At 38.0% G+C, this 23,014-nt stretch overlaps 1 protein-coding gene across 5 annotated transcripts in view; it reads right to left on the bottom strand.

Annotated features, from left to right (window-relative positions):
• PTPRK (protein tyrosine phosphatase receptor type K) overlaps positions 1-23,014 on the bottom strand; it is a 296,457-nt gene that overhangs the window by 159,410 nt on the left and 114,033 nt on the right. For all 5 annotated transcript variants that reach the window (XM_054279018.1, XM_054279017.1, XM_054279019.1 and 2 more), the window contains exon 6: positions 1,042-1,335. In XM_054279018.1, the coding sequence (XP_054134993.1) occupies positions 1,042-1,335 (294 nt within the window). The remainder of the gene's footprint in view (positions 1-1,041; positions 1,336-23,014) is intronic.

Genomic DNA, 23,014 nt, shown 5'->3' with positions numbered 1-23,014 from the left:
TATTGTCAGGCCCTAGAAGTCCTGAGACTAGAAGGGAAAACCCCACAATTTAATTTATGCTTATTTTCCTCACAGTCTGATATTCAAATCTATAATTTTTCTCCCCTGAAACTGTAAGACATAGGTATGATCTTTTTTCTTGCAAAAGCTGAGATTAAAATAACTTTAAGTAGCTTTAGAAGGAACAGCATATAACACAAGTTGACAGTGTTTAATCTTCTTGGTGCTGGCCACATAGGGGAACTCTGAGAAACAGGAAGCAAACTGCAGGGCTCAGCTGCACATGATTTTGGTAACAGAAGTCAAAAATGGTGAAAATGCTCTATTTGTATTTTCAATTGTATTCTACAATTTACAGAATCATAGAACAGCCTGAGATGGAAGGGTCCCATAATAACCTGGTCCTACTCTCAGTCCTGCACAGGAGAGCCCCAAGAGTCACCATGAGCCTGAGAGCACTGTCCAAACACTTCTTGAACTCTGGCAGGCTTGCTGCTGTGACAACTTCACTGGGGAGAAGTCATAGCTAGAGATTTTAGTATTTGTATTTCAGTTCTTGGAGATTCTGTCAGGCTGTACGTAACTGCTTGGGAAAAGGCAAATGATGCAGAAGTACACTAGTTTCTTTTTTTTCCCCTCCACAAGTCTATTTCTTAAAAATATCCTTTTTCCTATGCAATTTGCCTTACGTGCAAGTTTACTTAAAATGTAATTGAAAATACGAAGGTGAAGAAACAAGGAGGTCAGGACTTGCCAGAAATCAAGAGGTCCCTTTCCTTACGTAATGAGAAGCAAAATGTTTTCTTAGATTTCTAACTTCTCTCTTCCTAATCTACCCTCCAAGGGTTAGCCACCTAGAACAATGACCAGGCAAAGTAGAGGACTCAGCAAATGATCCAGAAACTTGGGGATCCCTGTGGGTGTGAAGGGAATCCTTAAGTCCTGATACAAGTTAACCGCAGCCAACAGGCCTGCCAATCAATTAAACCATAAAGTAAACAGCTTTGGGTTTTTTGTTAATTTTTCCATAGCAACACTCACCAGCACACTTGGTCCTGGTGATGAGTGGTGGTCCTGGCTGCCCCGTGCCACCTTCCCCTGGGCGGGTGAGCAGGACCCGAATCTCGTATTCGGTGTCAGGGTCCAGGTGCCACAGCTTGTACGTCGGTGCATTGACAGCGTGGGTCTCGGTCCAAGTCCCAGATGTCATCCTGTACTCCACTTCTTTCAGGATAATGGGGCCATCCCCAATGATGGAGTTGGCATTCAGCTGGATGAGCAAGTATGTGGGCCCAACGCCCAGCAGCTGCGGGGGTGCTATTGGCCGAGGCGGCTCTGCAGGGGAGACAAAAAATAAGGCAGCGATGAAACAAAAGCTGGAAAAGCCACTAAGAGGAGGGGTCTCTACACAGGGAGTTGTCAGAGTTTGGTCAGCAAACATTCCAAACCACAGAAAGAAATTCAAACTGACATGAGTGAAGAAGTGCTGAGGAGAATTTCAGCTGATGGGAGTGAGTGGTGCACTACTGGTATCTGCTCAGTGCTGTATTTTCCTTGTAAAAATCTCAGGTAGAGACCACAAAATCGCGTCTGATTTATATTTATATATTGCTGCTGCTTGAGATTTTTTTTTTTTCTGAGAAAAACTATGCTCATTTATATAATTTACTATATCAATAACTTGAAATTTTCTTTTATTGACTGAAGCCACATTTGCAGTTTCCTTATAGAAAGAGCCACAAGAAATGATACACTACCCCTGCACAGAATATTCTTAAAAATTAATATCACTGCAGTTAATCTGAAACCACTGGATGCAGTTAGGGAAAAGAATGCAGATGCTTATTACAGGCATTCAGAATACTCAGAACTGAGCAAAGCTGCCAGGAGAATGACAAAATAAAGACATATGGCAACAACGTATAATATTTTATTCTTTAGTAAGTTACTACTGATTTTGAAACTTGAACAATAGGATGTGTGTTGCCTTTTGTCATCCCTTCTTCTCATCAGCTTCTGCCTGCCTACATATTTCAATGCAGCTGCAAAGTGAAAAAGGTAATGACAGACCAAACAGAAAGAGGTGGTCCCCCCTACCCTGAGAAATGTTAACATAGAAAGATTGCCTCAGCATGATTTATTTTAAGAAGCAATCACAAGCAACAAGTATTTTTCTAATAAAATCAATTCACTGAAAAACATGGAAGGTTCATTTTCATTCCAGATGGCTCATATTTCAGCTAATTTGTTTCAGTTAATTAGGCAACAATGCTAAATTCAGTGCACACTGGGGTTTCACACTGCAGTGATGCAGAACTAACAAATCAGCAACTCTGAGCAGGTAGAGGAGATCTCATGGCCAGTACATTAAAATAACTTTTAACCCCAGACCATAAGATTTCCCTAGCAGGGGACCCTTACATTCTACACAACAGAAGTTAAGACACAGATGTATTGTACGTATTCTGCCTCCCAGGGATGATGCCACCAGTGTCAATGACAGAACACATGGTGGGGAGTGCTGGACCTCCTCTGACATCCCATCCTCCCTGCGTAATGAAGTTCAGCCCCTGGTTCTGCCTGCTTCCCTTCCAGGTATCACAGCTTGCTCCAAATAGTATTTTTACCAGCTCTATAAGCAAATAAGTTTCCCAGATTTTGGCACATATCTTGAGGGCATTTTTCTAAATTAGCTCCTTCTCAAACCACTCAGTTTGGAGACCAGGGAGTCTGTAGCCATGCCATAGTGGCTCTAATGGGACCTGATTTTTTCCTTCCGGAGTGAAAGGTGAGTGCTCCAAGTGTTTCCATTTTTGCTTTAGGATATATAAAACTATAAAAAGTACCTCAATTAATTATTAACCTTTTACCCTTCTTTGGCAATGTATGTGCTTGCTTATGAATTAATTTAGATCCTTACCTGCATCAAAGCTCAGAAATGCAACAGGCCATAATGAGGGCAGTTTATTTGCTGTGGAGCTAACATATTAAATGTCCAACTAATGTATTCTAAGGTCAGTGTATATTACAGCAGAAAACATCATCACTGATGAGCATGATGCACTACCAACTCCAAGTTATAAACTTCTAAAACATATGGCTATGTTTAGAAGTATACACTTTGATTAAGAGCTGGATTATCACAAATAAAACCTCACATTAATGAGGGCATTGCCTATTAAGTTTTTATGTTAAGAAGTAAAGCACATTCTTATATTAGCATACGCATTTTGTTTTTAAGCTCATGAGGCCAAGGAGACTTATTTATAAAGTCTCTCCCAGTTCCAATAAATTATGCATGAATTTTAATCAGTTAGCAAATGAACAAGTAATTGTTCTGCAGCATTATTAATATTCTTCATAATATAATACACTATCAGAACCAGAGGTGAGGTGCAAGCAGAAATCCCAAAAGTACACTAAGTATCAACTGAAGCATGCAATCTCAATATACCAGGATAAACTTTTCTGATGTTACCCAATTAGCTTTCTATTAATTATTCCCATTCATTATTCTATAACCACATCTCCAATTAAAATTTGAAATCACAATTTCCTTTTGTATATACAGCAGCCTGAAACTTCTACAGTTTAAAAATTGCCATTGATAGCTAAAAAAGATAGAACAAAGCCATTATTAATGTTTTGGTCACCATTCTCATATAAAATACCACACATATCAACAATACTTTTCTTTCAGTGAGTTTTAAAATGTAATTTAAATCCTTCAAGGAAGTATATGTTGTTGGGTTTTTTTTGCCCCAGCAATCTGGGTCTACCTGTAGTAAATAATCCAGTTTCAGAGTGCCCTGAGAAGACAGCCTGCCAAAAATGAAAAACCTCTTACATGAGGCATGAAAAATAAGAGGAGATGCATGAAAAGGTACCCTAAAGAAAATCACCCTCTCAGAAGTTTGTTCTGGCTGAAAACAACATAAAAACTCAGCTTCAGCCTAGCCAAGTGATGGCTTAGATGTTAAGAGCCTGGATTAGAGGCAGAATTGCAGGAAGTTGAGGCTCACCAGGTACCCACCACAGCAGCTCTCCTCCTGCCTGGCCCTGTCAATGTGCTCCAAGGGAGGTGGCCCCATCTCAGATGCATTTTGTGGCTTCCAGCCACCCAGACCCAAAGCCAGGCGAGGCAGCACGGTGATGTCCCTCCACACTCCCCTTGCCTTGATCATTCCAACCCAACAGGAGAGCTGTGCCCCTTATTTATGCCAAAAAGAACCAACCTTCCTCAATTACTATGAGGAGATATGGTTAAGGCACACAGTATTCCGAGCAATCAATTTTCCTTGAGCTCAGTTCCCCTTTCCTCAGCCATGAACTCTCTGTGAAAAGCCATAATGTTCTAAACCATAACCTCTGGAAAAATATTTCAATCCATAGATGGTTTAACTTATCAGTAGAATCACAGTTTTAATAGATATTTAAGATAGACTAAAAAGTTTGATCAAAGACCCTGCAATGGTGAGTTTCATTTCTTCCTTTGCTAAGCACAAAATTTAAGATTCCTTATCCAATGAAACCAGTTTAATTATCAACTCAATTTCTGACTATAGTTTTAGCCAGTGTATAAAGGTGTTAAATCTGATTGCATCCTTCTAGTTTTCACAGCCACTAACATCTCAGAAAGACTATATTAAAAGACCACTTGTACATCTGTAAGATATTAAATAAATGAAAGTGTTTTCATGCATAGCATGTTGCAATATTTGGTCAGCTCTGGTTTTGACATAAAATGCCCACAGCTAAGGTAATAAAAAATTAAGACTGACATTTCATCAGTACTAAGTTCTCATTCTGCTGAGCTACTAGCAGTACATTATGCTCACATGAGTATGTATATGACATTGTATATTAAACATAGTGTGATGTTTAGGCACCAATGACTAGAATAAGCATGCAACTTCAACCTCCTCTACCAGTCTTCCTACAGTTAAGTTGTTGTGTCATATTTTTAATATGAAACATTGTATGCAAATAATTACACATTCACAAGCAGAAAAAGCAACCAGAAAAGGTCATTAGTGCTATTTGTATAGTGACTAATATACATAACATTTCCAATACTCTCAAGCCACATATGCACACTATACTACATTGCCTTCCAAGATTAAACACTTCCTAAATTAAAAACAAAGGAAGGCAGTTTCATTTGTATCTTGCTGGCAATTGTATACTGTTAATGATCAGTTCAAAGCAAAAAATAAAAGTAAACCAGAATCCTACATGTTGTTCCATTTTGGAGGAAAGGCTGATACTGGATGCATGTCTGTTAAAATCTTATTTTCACATCTTATTTACAAGAGCCGTGTTTTGCTGAGCATAACATGTACCACTCACAAGACACTCTTGCTAGACAGCAGAAGGGTTTGGAGAGGTGGGGAGGAGAGGGCTGGTCAGCCCATAGCCCAAACACTCAGAGCAGGTGCGTGCCTTCATCCACTCTCATCCTGCACTTGTGCCTTGTACAGGACCTGCACACACTGATGCTGGGCAGTGATAGCTTGCAAGTCCCCTCCACTCATGCACACACTGTTCCTTCCCTCTGGTGACAGCATGTTCATCTTGCTCTGTGATGTCTCACACCACGCCATATACTTGGTATGCTGATGAGCATTAACTGCTTAACCCAATGCACATAACAAGGGTAATCACAAAAAGTTTAATTTTTACAAGTATAAAAAAGCATTCATTCATTATAGGAAGACCAACATCAGCTTCACCTCCCCAGAAACTAAAATTGATTTTTTAATTACACCATAAATATTAAGAAAGTAGGTCAACCAAAATACAAAGTTCCTTTAAAATTTGTCATAATTCAAAGAAACAAAAATATTAAATCATGTAAATACAGCTAATACTGGATGTTCTAGGGATTACAGCAAAATGTCTCCACAAATGACTCAAGACTGACTCAGCTCCCACCTAACTCACTTCCTCTTCTAGGGAAATTTCTTGCAAAGCTGTTTAAGCATGTCTTCATATTTTTTACAAGCTCTCTGGTTTTCTAGTTGAATTCAGCTGAAGTTCAGTGCCTGACCCATACTGACTATGCCTTGTTGGAGCACAAATTTTGCCATAGGAAGCCCTGTGGAGCCAGGGGCCCCAGGTGTGGGACACCCAGGCAATGTGAGACACCCAAGGCATAGAGGGGTAAGGGCTCAATCCCTGCTTGCCAGGAGCTGGACCTGTGGAGAAGCGTGCTTCTGCACTGGGCTCCAGATTCACATGGAGATACCGTGGCAAAGCTGCATCACAAGACCCATGGCATGGGGGCAGAAGGGCATGGGGAAGCAGGCTGCCAGTTCCTGTCAAGACCTGCACTGCTTCAGTACTCTTTGTGTTCTGGAAGATTACATACTGCTCTAGAGAGTGATGTGTTTTAAAAAGCATGGAAAAACAGAAGAAGTAGAAATATTTGTTTAAAATTTGGAGAACATGAATGACATTTAGAAGAAAAAGTTATGGCAGTCAAGTACTAGCAGGGAAACAACATTCTTGGTCTGAAAAGCTGGTTAATCCAGCAGAAAAAAAGAATTAACAAGAAGTATGACCAAAAACTCAAATTCAAAAAGAGTATTAAGCCACAATGGAACAATGAGAACAGTAACTGAAGAACAATAACAGTAGAAAAATCTGCATTGTCTTAATTTTAAGCTGGGGAGAAAACAGAAGATGTTTCTCATACCTACGGCTCCAAAGAAGTATAACTGAAAGAAAATATGCAGTCATGTAGGTGGTGACAAAATGAATTGTGAAAGGTTTGAAAATAAAAACAAACCACCGAGGCTTTGAGAGCAAAGACTTTGTTTTTTGGTTTTTATTTTATTTTTGCAAAAATCATTCTGCATGTGTCATATCTTTAATACAGACTAGAAATATTTCATTCAGCTCTGCAAAATTGTAAGGAAGTACTGCTCTGACAGGGAAAAAAAAAAAATCAGAATTTAAGACAAATAAGTTTATTTTGTACTTGGCCTATCTGCAAGGACACCTGGCTGTCATCTACACTGATAGCAGCCTGACAAGACCTGCCACCCCTCAGCACCAGTACAAGGTGTATTAACATAAACGGGGGACTTTGCCAACTAAGGGAAAAGCATTACACAAAACACTACTTGCCTGATAGGAAATTCTTCTGCTCAGTTAAAAAGCAGAGGACTGAAGGATGCCAAGCTGAAAGCACAGACCTGATGAGCAGCATGAACCTTCAAGTCACAGAAAAAAAATAAACTGCAGTCACTCTGCAGTTTATTTTTAAATTTCCAACAAGATCTTAAGTTTTGTCTTTCTGTGCATGACAGACTACGCTCACAGCTATCTCCCTATATGCTCCATCTCTAATGATTCCTTTGGTCCTTAGTGGCTTTGCTGAATAACTCATGCAAGACAAAATACGCCTCAGATAGTTTGTGCAAACCCATTGAGGACAGTTCAGTAATGGGAGATGAGCACTCTCCTTGCCTTCTGAAAATCAGGAGATGAAAAAAGACTGGGAAAAAACCTCAAAGTGAAAAAACAAAGAATGCGGCATATTTTCTTTTTCAGCATTACTGAAAACACAACTCTAGGTCTACATTGCCCCAAGACCTAACCACTAATCAGACTTCACAAGGAAAGTCTGATAAACAAAATTATATCAGGACAATGTTAACTACCCAATTCATAGGTGCAGACACACAGCCAGCCTTAGGTGAGAAATGCTGCCATGAGGGACTTAGTTAACGAGATCCTTGCCTGCACACCACATAGTGGTACTTGCTTTTCGCGCCTCAGCAGCCCACCTTATTCTTGTGACAAAGGGGAAGAACAAGCACAAGCTTATTCTCAGCCAGACATACCGTACATCAGCGCCATAGATTACTCCTGCCCAAGAGACACAATGCATCTGAAAAACGTCAGAATAAAGGAGGATGAGCTCGACTGCTGGGCAGGACACATTGCAGAGGCTGCAGGAAGGCACGCTTTCTTAAACCATCTGCAGCCCTCAAAATAACTCACACCTCAGAAAAGTTTTACAATCACCCACTACTGCAAGGCCAAATACTGCTGAGGAATTAACAAAATAAAGACCCAACCAGCTGCAAGTCCTCTGGAGCTCTCACAAGTCTTGGCCATTTAATTAATAATTCCCCAAGACATCAACTGGCTTTTCTATTTGTTCATAAACTCATTTACCATTTTCTTAATACATGTATTTGTTTCTTTTCCTTTTTTCCTCTCAGTGGACAAAAACACCTCTCTGTTTATCAAGTTTTACTCATTTTAACCCATTTTCTACATTGTTAACAATTGTAGATTGTCAATTTTTTTTTTTTTCTGATAGGAAAGTTTCTATTGCTCCCATCTTTGTCTTCTACAGCTAGCTTGGAGAAGGCACTGTACTGATGAGAAGGCAGACTTTTTCATAAAAATAACTAACTTTGATATATTACACCACAGAATGACTTCTTCATGTAGAAATCAGAAGGCTTTTGCAGTAAAGTGTTCCATGTAGCTACAGGTCTGCCTTTATTTTAAAAAAATTAAAACAAAACAGTACAACAAAAAAATCCAAAGCCAAAACAAAACCAAACTCCAACACAATCAAAAACTAATTCCAACTTCTCTCAGCTGCTGTCCTGTGACCATAAGTGATGGTGGCTGCATGAAGAAACTTAAAACAGCTCATGATCTACGATTCTGCTATAAAGGTTTTCCTCAAACTCTTTTTTTCTTTTTAATTTCACTTATGCAGACTTTATTTCTGTGACTTCAGAAAATTATTTCTGTGACTTTAAAATAGAATTTATCTCAACTGCAGAGTATTTGGCACTAGCTGCTAGTCCAGAGGTTGAGACACAACACCTACAAAATGTTACATTTTAATTAAGAGAGTTAGTTGTCTGGAACAAAAGAACTCATTCTAAGTAATGGCTTAGTGACCAGGTGGTATCAAGTGATTTATCCAACTCTCTTCAGAGAGTTTGCAGGACCATTTTCATTGTCTTTTATTACTTGAAATGGAAAAACTGAAAGGATCAATTTTAAATAAACATTTAAAATAAATATCTATAACATTGAAATTCCAGTTAACTACCTAGAGAATCAGTCACTGGAGAAAGAAACAGCAACAAACAGAAATGGCAAACTGAACAGTGAGCTCACAATACTGGCTTAGGTAGGGTACTGACATATTTCAACATAATATCTCTAATTTGGGGTCTGCAAACAGGAATAGTATGTCACAAGCTCACTTTTAGCTACTGTTTTAGCTTTGAGCACCCAATATATAAAGTTTGTGTCGTAGATACGACACAGTCTCCAAGCTCACGCAGCTAAAATATATTTAATTTAGGTGACGTGGCAGTTAGTGACCATCTAAAGTGCTGAAATAGGAATTATTTCAGCAGCAAAAACTGCTAACTTCTGCATAGTGATGTTATATCCTATGCATCACTGTGGCATTTTATTCACCTTGATTTGAAACACCACCGCACTCATTTTATTATCTTCCTTTAAAATAAAGGAACAGTGTGCAGCTTTAGCATTGTCAGCAGAAAGTGTAAACAAGGTTAAGAACATGTCCAGCTCATATGTTAAAAAAAAGTCTGTCTAAAAATTGGAATATGTCATCTCTCTAAACAATTATGATCAGGATACATGCCTAGTTTTTGAATGATAGTAGGCTATGTTACTATGGGAATCAATTAGAAGATTATGACACATTTTGTCAAAAGGACTGCATTGTGTAAAGGCACAGATACAGCACACTCCTAGAGGAACAATGAATAAATGTAAGAAAAAGAGGTGCCTGTAATGAGAAGACATTCAAATTTTAAATAGGAAAAAGAAAATCAGTCAGCTTAAATGACTCAGCTGTAGAAATGTCTCCAGCAAAGACTTGATTACAACGACTTCATTATCCACATGTATCAGTAATGCCCTCGAGATGTCAATGTTGAGATTACTGCTGGAAAGAAATATTTTATCTGCTTTATTGTCAGGATCCAGCAGGTTGAGAACAAAGTTTAATACCTTCTTCAAAATTGGTTCTTCCCAAGAAAGAATTACTCTCAACTCTACAAGGCTTTGCAATTTGACAATACTGTGATTGCATGCACATCCACATGCTGTCAATGGTGAAAAGGAATAAAACTAGAGATTACAGAAAGAATGATTGAAGAAAAACAAAATATTGTTTTAGAGACTCCAAAATTTTCTTTCACATGGTGGTTGCAACATGTGATGGGAATATATTTCTTTTCTGAGTACTTGGATTATTTTAATTTTTATTTAAAGTCTGAACTGGTCCTGTTGAGATTGTGAAGATTTTTGCATTATTCTTATATCTGTGGATGCTTTAGTCATGCTCACACACTCCGTTTACTGCCTAAACAACCCAAATATAGAAACTTTCCAACAGACAAAAGTTAGAATGACATATTTATAATCAAACTCAAAAAATGCAAACACCTGCAACAAAACCAGAGCATTTCAATAGAATTCAGTGAAGCAAAAATAAATCAATAAGTAGATAAAAATAAAAAGGGGGGTGGGGGGGTGGGGGGAACAACACAGATTTATCCTTCACTAGCTCTACCTATCTATTAAACCTGAAAGCTAAAAAATTCACTCAGACAGCACTCCTGTCCAGGAATTCTCCTGTATGCCTTATTTTGGAAGTCACAAGCCAGTACCACCAAAACAATTTTGCAGCTCTTCTGCATGCCTTTTAAATGAATGAGAAAAAATGTGTCAAGCGCTGTTGGGACAGTAGCATTGTGAGACAGGACTCAAAACTGGATCATGCTCCATAAATGCAATGTACATAACCTTGTACCAGAAGGGTACTGAAGTCAAAAGTACCTGCAGATGAGCTGGCATGGCTTTGGCTTCCAAGCATTTACAGTTGTATTTAATAGCAGTTACTTAAGAAACGTAAGCATGTAAGAGATGAGACTGATTTTACTGTAGCCATTAACTGAAACCATGAGTTAAATAATTGATGCACAGAGGTGGGGAGAGGGAGAGGTCACACACTTATTATTAAGGCAAGACCTTAAAAATGTACAGGGGGCAGAGATGAATAGAAAACCTTCCCCTTCAGACTTGCAGGGCATTCTGCAAAGTTCTTTCTCAGGTATCCCATTTCACATATGGTAAAAACTTTCTGTCAGCACTTGAATACTACCATCAAAGGAAGGTAATGTAAGGGTTACACATTAATGATTATGTAGAGAGATTTTGTGTGTGCTCAGCCTATGCAAATATGCAGGGAGGAATGACAGAATTCATCACCACTTTTGGGCAAACTTATTTTTGAGGGGCTGTTTTCTAGCTCTCTTTCTATTCATAATCTTTTCTAAGACACATATAGATGTTCCCACCAGCAATGTCTTCACATTTCTTATTACAGCATGTCCAAATATTTCTTGCCAAAAATGCCAGAAGGCAACCCACTGGAATGACAGAGAAGGGGACTAATTTTAGGAGGCACTGAGACACTTCCCTCAATCTATGCAATGAACCAACAGAAACCAAAACGGTTTTTACATCACAGTTTTACCTCACAGATGTGAAATACTCATCATTTAACATGATGCAGAGCTTGCAACCCTACTCCTCCACTTCCCACCATCAGTGGTGCTTACAGTGTCACTCCTCTACACTACATTCACAGAGGTTTAGGTTTACAAATGATCTTGCAGGGCTGGACATGGAAGTTTCCCTGCTTTCCTAGGTTCTTGCAGCAACTTCCAGTTGCTTTCAGACAAAAGCCAATGTCAGAAACACAAGTTCAACTTTGTGTTTGAGAAAGGGGAAAAGGGAAGGCAAGGATTGAGACTACCTTTTAAGAAGGTGCTGGCTACTATATCTGCTTTTACCATGAAAGCCAGCCTCAGAAAGGGGCAGGGGGATACACGTGGCCAAAAGTAACTATCACCCTTGCCACAACAGCTGGACAGATGTAAAGAAATACCTGTGAAATGAGGGTAACAATGCAGCTGCCATTCACCCCATTGCCAAATGGATTCTGAGTGTGATGAAAAGTCTGAAAGAAATTTCTAGAAAAACACATCATAACAGAAAACCCCACCAGTTCTGCATGTGAATAAGACCTTTATGAGATATTATGATTTCATATGAGTTGATAAAAGCCTGTTATCTTTGTTTTGTTGCAAAAAAGTTTCAAAGTATCAATATGAATCTGGAATAGAAACTCCCTGAGTAGAGCAAAAGAATCTAATTTTTGGATCTTATTTCAATTGACACAAACAGTCAGTTTGAGAAAAAACCCTCTCTTTGCTCTCTTATTTTAACCATTCTGAACTATCTTACAATTTCTTTAATGGGCAAACTTAACAAAAATACACAGCTTCTTATTCTGCTACTGCATATTTTCATTCTTGAATATGATACTAACCAACATCTACTTAAGTTGGGCTGGCATACTGAAAGTTCTGGAACCAGCCTTGTGTATTAACAAAAGAAAGGCAAACAAAATCAACAACTCTACAGAAATAATAAGAAGAGTAGAAATTGTACAGTACAGCTTTTCACTACAAATACAAGATCCACTGGTAATAATATAGTTTATAATAATAAGCACCATTGTGGAAATTGCTACCTTCAAAGATTGCACAAGTAACCCATATTGTTTATTACATTTACCCATATGCCTGTGCATATGGGTAAATGTAATACCTTGTTGAAGGCTGGGGGTTTTGTTGATTCTGCATGTTGAACCAAGCACCTAGGAGCACATTACAAAAGATTTGAAGACAAAAATAAATTAGTTGTCACCATATTACCAGTTAAACAGATAGCAGTAATACCTTAAAGCAGTCCTTGCATTTTACATAAATGTTGATAACAAAAGCATGCCATCATGGGAAAAATTTTTTTTGTGTAATTTTATCAGCAAGCTCTGTTGGCCCCAGTAACCAAAGCTGGGAATGCTTTTTCAGAAATTTTAAATACTGTTTGTGATGAAGACAAGGAAAGTCAAGATTCTTCCTGCTGAATTCTGAAGTTCTTCCTGAAATTTCTAATGTGTGTGTGTTCTTCGAAGAACTTGGCTGGTTTGTTTGCTTTTAAATGACTGCAAGCACCAGGAAACTTTCTCTCATGGGACTTGCTATCCCTCTGATAAATGTGTGTTTGGGGCATAAAAGAAGCAGTTTTGTCAACTCAGAGGAATGGTGAAGCTGCCCCACTGAACTCTATTTAGGCTTCTACCTCTCATTACATATAATCTTGCCTGCTCTCAAGAAAATCTTCACTGACTCATTACCTTCCTCCCCAACATGTAATGAATGGAAAGGCAAGCTGGGCTTACAGAAACATTCAGAATAGATGCACATAACGTTTTTCCAAGCATAAGAAGCACAACACAGCATTTTAACAGTTAAAAAAATCCCCTAAACCTTCTCCTTTTCATTTAACATAGTGTTTTTCTTTCCAAAATTCACTAGAATTTTACTCTAAGTTCCTTGTCACTGTACCAAGAAGTCAGTGGTCAGCAAGATTTGTATCTCTAAGTTCTTTCCAGTTGGCACAGCCTCTTTTCCCAACTTCTGAGGCACATTCTCAGGGTGCAAATCCTTCTCCTTAGTACTTCATTCAGCCAGTGAAAATTCAGGGGCTAGGCAATCCTAAGCATGAAGTCAATTCTGGCTTTTTTCCAGTGTTCAAATAATCCCTTTCTCAGGGCCACACAAGTACAGGAAACCTATTTTAGTTAACTTATAACCTATAATAGTTAACTTTGCTTACAGTCAACAATATAGATGTGCCACAAACCAATCTCACGCACACACATTTTACACCTTCCAAGTACAGTGACTTGTAAATTTAAAACAGAATACTCCATATGCACCAAAAAAAAAAAAAAAAAAAAAAAATCTTTCTCCTTTGGAGGGAAATGGGCTAGAAAGGCTGAGGTTAAGACTGCATTTCTTTATGGGGAGGAAAGGGTGTGTGTGTGTATGTGTGAAAAAAAAAGATTAAAAAGTTAAGACTAAAAAGTTCATCCAAATTCAGAAAATAGCTGCAAGAAAAAACATTTAAATTAGTATTTCCAAAATGGCTTTTTGATTTTTCAGCCTAGTTGCATGTAAGGCACTAGATTAAAAAGGGGGCATTCAGAATATAATTCGTGATTATAGAGAAGACACTCAATCTCTCAGCATAAGGACATTCCACATCCATTCCTCTTGTCTGAGTGGAGTCAGAATTTGTGCAGAGATTTTCCATTTCCAAGGATAGCACCTTACCCTAAAGGTTCAGATATTCCCAGGAGTCTCTACAACCCTCCTTTTGAGGCTGAATCATTTCTCTAAACGTTCACTAACTCATATGTCTGCCTACAATGCAGTAAGAAAACATGGGGTTTTAGTGATGGCTCCAATTAAAGCAGCAATAGCCTTATCTGCTGTATTTTGTGAATAGTCACATCCAGCTTTTCTTGTTTTCCTTAAGATGCTGCAGAATTAAGAAATAAAATAGCAAATGAAGTCAAAGCTGATAAATACAAAGCAGTGCACTGAGCCTTATGAATCCCTAATGGAGTCTAAATCAGTATAATCAGATAGGAATAATATTTTTCTGTTGGGAATTTGAAGACCATGTCACTTCAATTCAGACAAAAAGATAGTATATCGGTGATTATTAGGAACAGAACACAAAAAAAAAAAGCATAAGAGCTTGTGAGACTGTGGAAACCCATAATGTTCTGTCATCTAAAATAAACTGTATAGGTCTGGTCTTCCTATCTCTTGCCAGATGAGCTAGAAGACACAGAAAAGGCCAAACAGAAGTTGTTGAAGACCTAGGACAACTTTCTATGTGGAGATATTTAATCAATCTGCAACACTCAACATGAAAGAATCATGACTGAAGGAATACATGCTAGATGTTTATGAAATGACAAGTGGCATGAAATTGATTAATATGGAATGGCTTGCTGTTTCTTGGAGTGAAAATACACAGCAGCTTCGGAGGGAAGTACGTTCCTCCATTAATAGCCAGAGCTAACTATGGGAACTTATTGCTCCCAACTGAGCAAAAATACAAGCCCAGAAATTATTTGACAAATTTGTTGAAGGTTTGTCATAGATATTACACACATGATTCACTGATATAGTCTCTGGCTCAATAAATCTTAACCTATAGATTGCTAGATGCTCAGTGATATATGGAGTGCCTCTCTCATTCTTGCATCTCTCCCTAAACCTATACATTAAAAAGATTTTGGTCCAACAGCAATGTTTTCTGAAGTCACTATCATGTTCTCTAGAAGTAAAAAAGACAAGAAACTGCTGCTAGCTGTCAAGCTACTCATTGAATATTGGACAATATTGGAAATAACCCATAGACTTTGGTCCATGTAATCCATATAGATGAGTGCCCTCTGCACAGAGCTACTAATGATTCAACTATCCTCTTCTTTCAGAGTGTAGATGGTGCATGGCTGTATGGTCACATTTCCTTCACATTTTATTATAAATTATCAATATTTCATTTTTTTTTCCTGAGGCTTGAATGGAGAGCTGTAGGTTTTAAAATAAAAGCTACTTAGTAGAGCTAAAGCTAACCAATGGAAAAGAGATTAATTTTTCGTTGATTTACATCTTTGAATGGTTAACATAATATAGATGCAGTAAGAAGACCATAATTATGCTGTACCTTCATTAAGTCATTCTACACACATGAAGTTTTTTTTTTCATATCCCATTATCGCTTTAATGTGTGGGGAAAATGATCAGCAAAGGTAAACACAGTCAGCAAGTAAAATAGCTCATTTGAACTCCCTCAATTCTTCTCATTGCAGGCCAATCCATGAGTAATACTGGGGCTTACAACCATTAAAATACCTTAAGAAAAATCTACCACTTTTCTACACAGCCTCTCCTGCCAAAGTTAAATGTTTTGCCCTGCTGTTTGCCTTTGTTTCCCAAGCAGTTAGAATACTTACCTGTACTTCCCCCCCAAGGTAAGTATTCTAACTCTGTGGTGTTTATCCTTTTCTTGGCCTGAATAGTCTATCATTTCTTTCTCTTCAAAAAAATGGGTAATGGAAGCAGGCCAATAGCATTGCTGAAGCTCAAAGTACCCTTTAAAAGCACTAAAGAGACCAAAACATTTTCCCTTTGCTGTGTTGCCTAATTTTTCTCAAGTTATTTAATGAAGCGTTTCTCTTCATGCCCCATTTACACCATATAATAATCAATCATTAAAAAGCCACAAAACACCTGTTATTCCACCTATGAGTCCTCATGGCATTTTTCTCACCCAATTTCATAATCTTTTGCTATTCAGTACACTATTTTTGCCTTTGTATTGTCTTTTCTATGAACTATGACACCTTACATTGCCCTCTGGTTGCCTCATTCCTTTTAAAAGTCCTTTCAAGAAACTTGAATTACTTCCAATATTGCAATCAGTCACTTTTTCTTCAGTGGAAGAATATTTTTTAATTTAGATTCAACAAATCCTTTTACAAGAATGCATTTTGGCTCTGCTTTTTTTCTTTGGGTGAAAATTTCAAATACTTTTCAGAGCAGCACAGTGATGCGTGCATAGCTGTCTATCTTATAATTCATTTAATACTGCTGATAAAACAACTACACTGAAATGTTTGCTTTCCCATGCTTTAATTACACCTGTACAAATCATAGTATCTTACTTCATTAGTATATTGTTGAAAAGCCACTCCAAGTGCTATTGTATTTATTTTTAAAATGGACTAATTAGCATTGTGAAATTAAACCAAATGTCCAATTCAAGAAAAATATTTTATCTTTCTTTTCCTTTTTGTTTACCTTTCTTTTTTTCTAGTCAATTTCTTCCTTTTCCTTCCCAAGTCCAGCTGGTTTTTTTCCCATACGCAAAGATGAGGTTTACTGCTGGTTTTTCTATTCAGGCCTATTACATTAAGGCCTATCATTCTGCTATCTGGTTATCTCGTCAGCTATGACAAGATAATGTGGGCTTGAGGGAACATGCTTGTATCTCCTGTCAGCCCCTTTCTGTTATATCAACTCCTCTAAAGGCATGTTCATACAAGGAAGCTGCTACCAAAGAAAACCCCCAAGACAACACCATTTATCTCAGGAACCATTCCACGCCACAATTCCCTGTGGGCACGAAGATTTTTGCAGCACAGTGTAATCCACCTGCAAAGCAGGCTGAGGATGCAGTTTAACATTATATCTAAGCCAACCCAAAATGACCACATCATCATGCGGAGTGAACCACCACCTCTTCTCTGGTCTATTCATCTTTTCCAGACCTGTGGTTCTACTACTTGTAAACTAGTCTGACACAAAAACATCCACTTCTTTCAGCAGTGTCAGGTTGTTGGGGTTTTTTTTAAATTCAGCTCTCCAGCCAGCTTGCTAGAGAGAGGGCCAAGCATGCTTCTGAGGTAAAAGAAGAGGAAATAACAAGTCACAGGAAGTAGGAGAGAGAAAAGAGAGGCAGGACCATGTTTTTTGTTGCCTCTGCTGTAACATCAGATGCTGTCACACATTAAAAGACATTGCCCATACCTACATTTAAGGAAGGATCCAACAAATAAATAATTGGTGCATGAATCTGATCATGAGGCACAGAATCAGTCAAAACCAGGGCATGCAAGACATTCCTTCACAGATTAGGAAGCTTCAATAAATTATGGCAATATGGAGATGCATTTTTTAGAAATGAGGTTGAAACCAGACCAAATGGTGAGTGACAGGTTTCAGCTCTTTACTCAGTGCAAGTCCCTCTAGAAGGCTTCCTCTGTAACATTATGCTATGAATCAAAACAGGATTCTTGTCATTGAAGAACAGCAAAATTATTCCCACTCAACTAATTAAAATTCCAGAATCCTGTGAAATCTTTAATCCACCAGAGGAATACTGTGAGTTCTGCTAAGCAGGTGATAAATCCCAGCAAATTTTGATAAGGAAACCTCAGGTGCTAAACCCCTGAAAGTCATCAGAGCTGGAAGTGCAGGAAGGGCAAGGACACTGAACTGATGCACACAGGAAACAGACTGCAGATACCTGGTCCATTAATTTCCGTTAATTGCCTGAGAGCTCAACTTAGCATCATTTGCTTCCACTTGGCATCTGCTTAGTCAGTTGGCCAGAAGGCTGTCTTCTTACTGAAATATAGTTCATCTTAATTATCAGAAGTCCTAATGATGCAAATGTCTTAGGGGATAGTCTCCTTAATAAGGTGACTGTTTGCACGTTCTGTTTGGTACACACTTTCCCCTGCCTGTCCCCTCCATTTTTTATAATGCAAGCAATAGCACCTGTACAAAACATCCAATTTCAGAGCAAGAATGTTGTCCTCCATTCATGACATATTTCTAAAAAATTTTTTGTTCCAACCTGGAAGAACTGACACACCACTAAATTCCTGCTTTAGGGTTTGTTTTGGTAAAGGGAAGCAAGATCTGGACAAAACAAAACATTAACTAAACCATTCTTATCTGTCTTCAGCTCCAGAAAGTTGCTTAGTCAACTTCTTGAAACCATCACTTCATCTGGCCTGAATAAAAAGCCAGCCTGTGTTCTCTCTATCAGTTCTTTAACCTCTTATAATATTGTTCAAAGAAGAGGCTAAAGCTCTTCCTGGAACAATTGAAAGTAAAAAAAATTGAGGATCATTGTGTTTCTAGTTGGGAAAATGTCACTGATAATGACAGTAATTTGAAGGGGAAAGAAACGTCACTAGAGCGCAATCCTTTGTGTTGCATAGTCCACATACCTAGTTGGAGGTCAAATAGATATTGGAGGTGTTCCCAGGAAAAATAAAACTAATTACATATTTCTTTAGGCAGCCGCGTTGAAAGAAAAACGCAAGAGGAAGGTCAAACATATTCCTAAAATGGCATTAGGAGATAGCTGAAGATAAAGAACTTGAGCAACAAAAAATAAAAATTAAAAGGTGGAGGCAGCTTCCCACATAACACAAAGACAAATCTCAGGAAAGAAGTCTGTAAGCCTAAACTCAAAATACATCTTAAACATGTCTGCAGCCAGCCAGAATACAGACACAGTCCAATTTTTTTCTTGAAGTGTCCAATTCTATCTCCTTTACAAAACCTTATGGAAAAGGAGCTATTCTTTCTAGTAAAACAGATAGTTTTATCAGCTTTCAATTACCTCATTGTCATTTATTGGCACATTCTACTGGGCAGCATTTTCTCTGCTCCACTGATAGAAGTAGCAACCAACAAAAGATGGCAAACGTAAATCACATTGCAGAAAGTCCAGAGGTGCAAAATAGGAAAAAAAACCAAACAAACAAACAAAACAAACCCCCCCCCCAAAAAAAATCAAAACAAAAAATAACCACCAGAGAGGGCATTGGCAAAAGCAAGGATTGCAGCAAGCTATATTTGTGAGAACTTTCAGATGTCTTCTCCTCTTCAGTGCACTAAGGTGGCCAAGTATCATGCTGCATGCATTCAAAGCAGGAACTGTGTCTCAGTATCACATATTAAACCAAAGGAAAACAACAAACCATCCTGCAACTGAAAATGTCCAGCTGCTAAAATGAGCTGTGCTTCATACACTGCCAAACAGCTGCTCCTTTCTATCTCCAATAAAAAGAAGGGGAAAATATTGCAGTGGCTGGTGATGCAGCCCATAGATCACAAGCTTGATCACACTAAATGTATCTTGTTTTTTCTAGGACATGCATGTTGTCCAGTCCAAGAGAAGCAGAAAGTTGAAGAATAAATCATTAGTCAAGACATTTCCAACTGCCGTCAACACAATTCAAAGTCAGAGTAAAGTTCAAAGCACACATTAAAAGTCATGAGACTTCAATTTCAATTTTTAAGCCAAAGAGAAACATCTAGTTTACCCCATCTCCCTTCAAAAGCATTAGCCTTTATATCTCCAGTTGTTAAAAAACACAACTTATGTTACCGTGAGGATGTCAATATAAGAATAAAGCTGAGATTTTCACATAAACTCAGAACTGCAAATTTATCTTAAAATGTGAAACAGAAAAAAATATTTTTAGACTTAATCCTGATTGGATGGTGAAATAGGTCAGGTAAACAATACAATATACTGTTCTTGATTTTCTCAGGAAATGAGTAAGCCAGTTTACTAAAGTAAGATAGCTTTACTAAAAACACATATGGCATTGGCGCTTTGTAGTATTCTACCTTGTGTCCACAAACAGGTGAAGTTCCATAAGGCTTACAGCATCTACCACCAGATAGGCACAAGGAGCAAAAAGTTAATATAAATATTGAAAAACTAGAATAAAAGATTCATCTAGATTCCACAAACTGTAAGATGCTTGGCACATTCAAGTAAAGTTCAAATTAATTTACCTTATAATTCATTAATTATGGAAAATTCCAGACAAAATCTCTAAATTGAGCAAAGTATTTTTCCTGGCATTTATTTATTCAAATTAACCAATTCAAGCAAATTTAGAGCAATCATTATTAATAAAATTAGAATTCATTGAAAATTATCTCAGCTTTATAAGCCTTGAACTAACACTATGCAATGTCTACCTTTCAGACCACATTGATTCGGGAGTGTGTTCAGAGAAGGGCAACCAGGTTCATGAAAGGTCAAGAAAACATGTCTTATGAGGATCAGCTGAGGAAGCTGGGTTTGTTTAGTCCAGAGAAGAGGAAGCTCACAGGAGACCTCATCACTCTCTACCACTCCCTGAAAGGCGTTTGCTGTGAGGTGGGGACTGATCTCTCCTGCTGTGAGGTGGGGACTGATCTCTCCTGCTGTGCCTGTAGTTAGAGGACCAGAGGAAATGGCCTTAAGGCATTAGAATAGGTGGCCCGTGAAAGAGGTAGAGTCACAATCCCTGGAGGTGATTAAAAGGTGTCTGGATCTGGCACTGAGCGATGGTTTGGGGTTACAGAGGTAGTGCTGAGTTGATGGTTGGATTTGATGGTCTCGAACCTTGAAAATTCTATCATTCTGTGATTTTTTTGTACTTTCATCCTCCTTTTCTGACAGAAAAATATAACATTAAATTGACTGTTGAGAGGCTTTTCCCTTCCATCCCTACTGACCATTCTCATTAGTCTGTAAGGTTTCTAATATAAGTCAATTATAAGAAATTTTTAATTCCTAAAAAAGTGCTCTCACTTTTCCTAACACTGTTCCCTGAGTTTTGTCTCTGTTTAGTCTCCAAACCCATCAAGAGAAATTTTCTCTTTTATTTAATAGTAAAGAATTCAGAAAAATAAAAATTTTACTTTTTACCACATACAGACATCAACTAGGATGGTACACTCAAAGTGTTTGGTAGTAGAAGGCATGCCAAAAGGCTAAGAAAATGGACACAGAATAACTATATGAATTGTTATATATGAGGTCCTGGAAACAAAGAAGTTTATAAAGAAATAAAAACCACTAAAAAATTTGGGAAGAGACGAGAATTCCAATATCAGTCCAAATGCAACAGTGTCATCCTTCCTCATGAAGGAAGTAGGACACAGACTCTGCCATTAGCACTGTGAACATAGCTGGGGAACAGGGGAGAGAAACACATTCATTTTCCTTGTAACACTCCTTAAATGTTCTCCAAGACATGCCTGTTAGCAGCTCCATATCAATCTCAATGACAAGCTCTCTAGTAAACCAACACATCCAAATTCAACACTGCATCTCAGCAGGAAGAAATCTATCTTTCTGCATGTAGCTTAGCTTCCCTCTTCTTCAGGAGAGGCAGATATGTTTCTCACTACTTTCTACATAATTCTGCAAACATTCCAGCAGTTTACACTGCAGAAAAATCCTGCAATATGAATTATTAAACAGACAAATATTTAAAAATCTTTAGGAAAGAAAAAAAAATTTCTATCCAAAGTACTGTGAGCAAACTTTTTGTAATCTCCTTAAAATTATCTTCAAATAACTCCCCAGCCAAGATGATTAAAGGTCACTGGCACATTGCAAAGCATATTTTTATGAGATAAATTCCATTATAATTGCAACAACTTCTCCAGCAACAATTTAGACATAGAATCAAATTATCCATTTCATTTTCACTTACACCTCATGGGCTAGATCATTTATCATGTTTCATGATAATGATCAGAGGGCACATAGAAAGTGATTTCTGGAGGTAACAAATTACCTACCGTATTAGCACAGCTTACAAGATCCTGTCAACAGGTACCACACATAAATAAGAGGTAATTAAATTCACCATGTGCAGGAGTGTTTGATATGCTGCCTGCTTTCCTAGAAGCTGGCAACAAATCTGGGTTACTAAATTCAACATTCCAAATTAGCTGCTTAAGTACAATAGTTTAGCTCCTCATAAGACATCAGGAATTATTATGCCGCTACAACACCAAAAGGTAGACAGCATGCAGTGGACTTAAGATCTGGAGACGAATCTCTCATCATCAGGTATTATTGCTTCTTGCCACTGAATCATCCATCATGTCTCTGAGACAGCTTGGAATGATAGTGCCAGACCCTCACAGTGCTGCTCCTTGAACTCTGTCTCATCCATCTTTTGCATCATTCCCCATTTGCAGAGAAGTATCATCTCCTTGCTGCAAAACTGAGTGTGAACCTGTAATGCCTTTAACCTGCAGTGCCACTCTAATAGTAATTGATTTCTTTTTATTGCAGGGACGGTGCTCACTGAGACAACGTACAGCTGCTGAGGATGAGAGATGGCCAGAATGGTACAATGCAAGCACCTATGTCTTTAGCAGTTTGACCTGTTTTCAAGGAAATGGCTATATTTTCATTGCTAGCTATTTTATAATGTGTGTACATTTATCAATATATAAAATTGGTATAGGAATATATATGCAGTTTGTTTTCCTGCAGTTCAACTACAATTTAATAGCAAGATTCACGCAAATGCAGCTGAAAATAAATGTCAGTGTGGCTTCATTTTGTATTTTTGTTAAGTGATTCTGCATTAGAGCACTGTTAGATTTTTAAATACCTACTAAAGCACACAGGTGCACCTGCATTAAAAAAGCAACTTAAATTAACTCTACATTGATCA

This window comes from Melozone crissalis, unplaced genomic scaffold, assembly GCF_028551555.1.
Source record: "Melozone crissalis strain CALT ecotype California unplaced genomic scaffold, PUWL_Pcris_2 ptg000027l_1, whole genome shotgun sequence".
NCBI classification, from domain to species: domain Eukaryota; kingdom Metazoa; phylum Chordata; class Aves; order Passeriformes; family Passerellidae; genus Melozone; species Melozone crissalis.
Note: the sequence above shows the minus strand (reverse complement) of the source record. Positions and strands in the feature narration are given on the sequence as shown.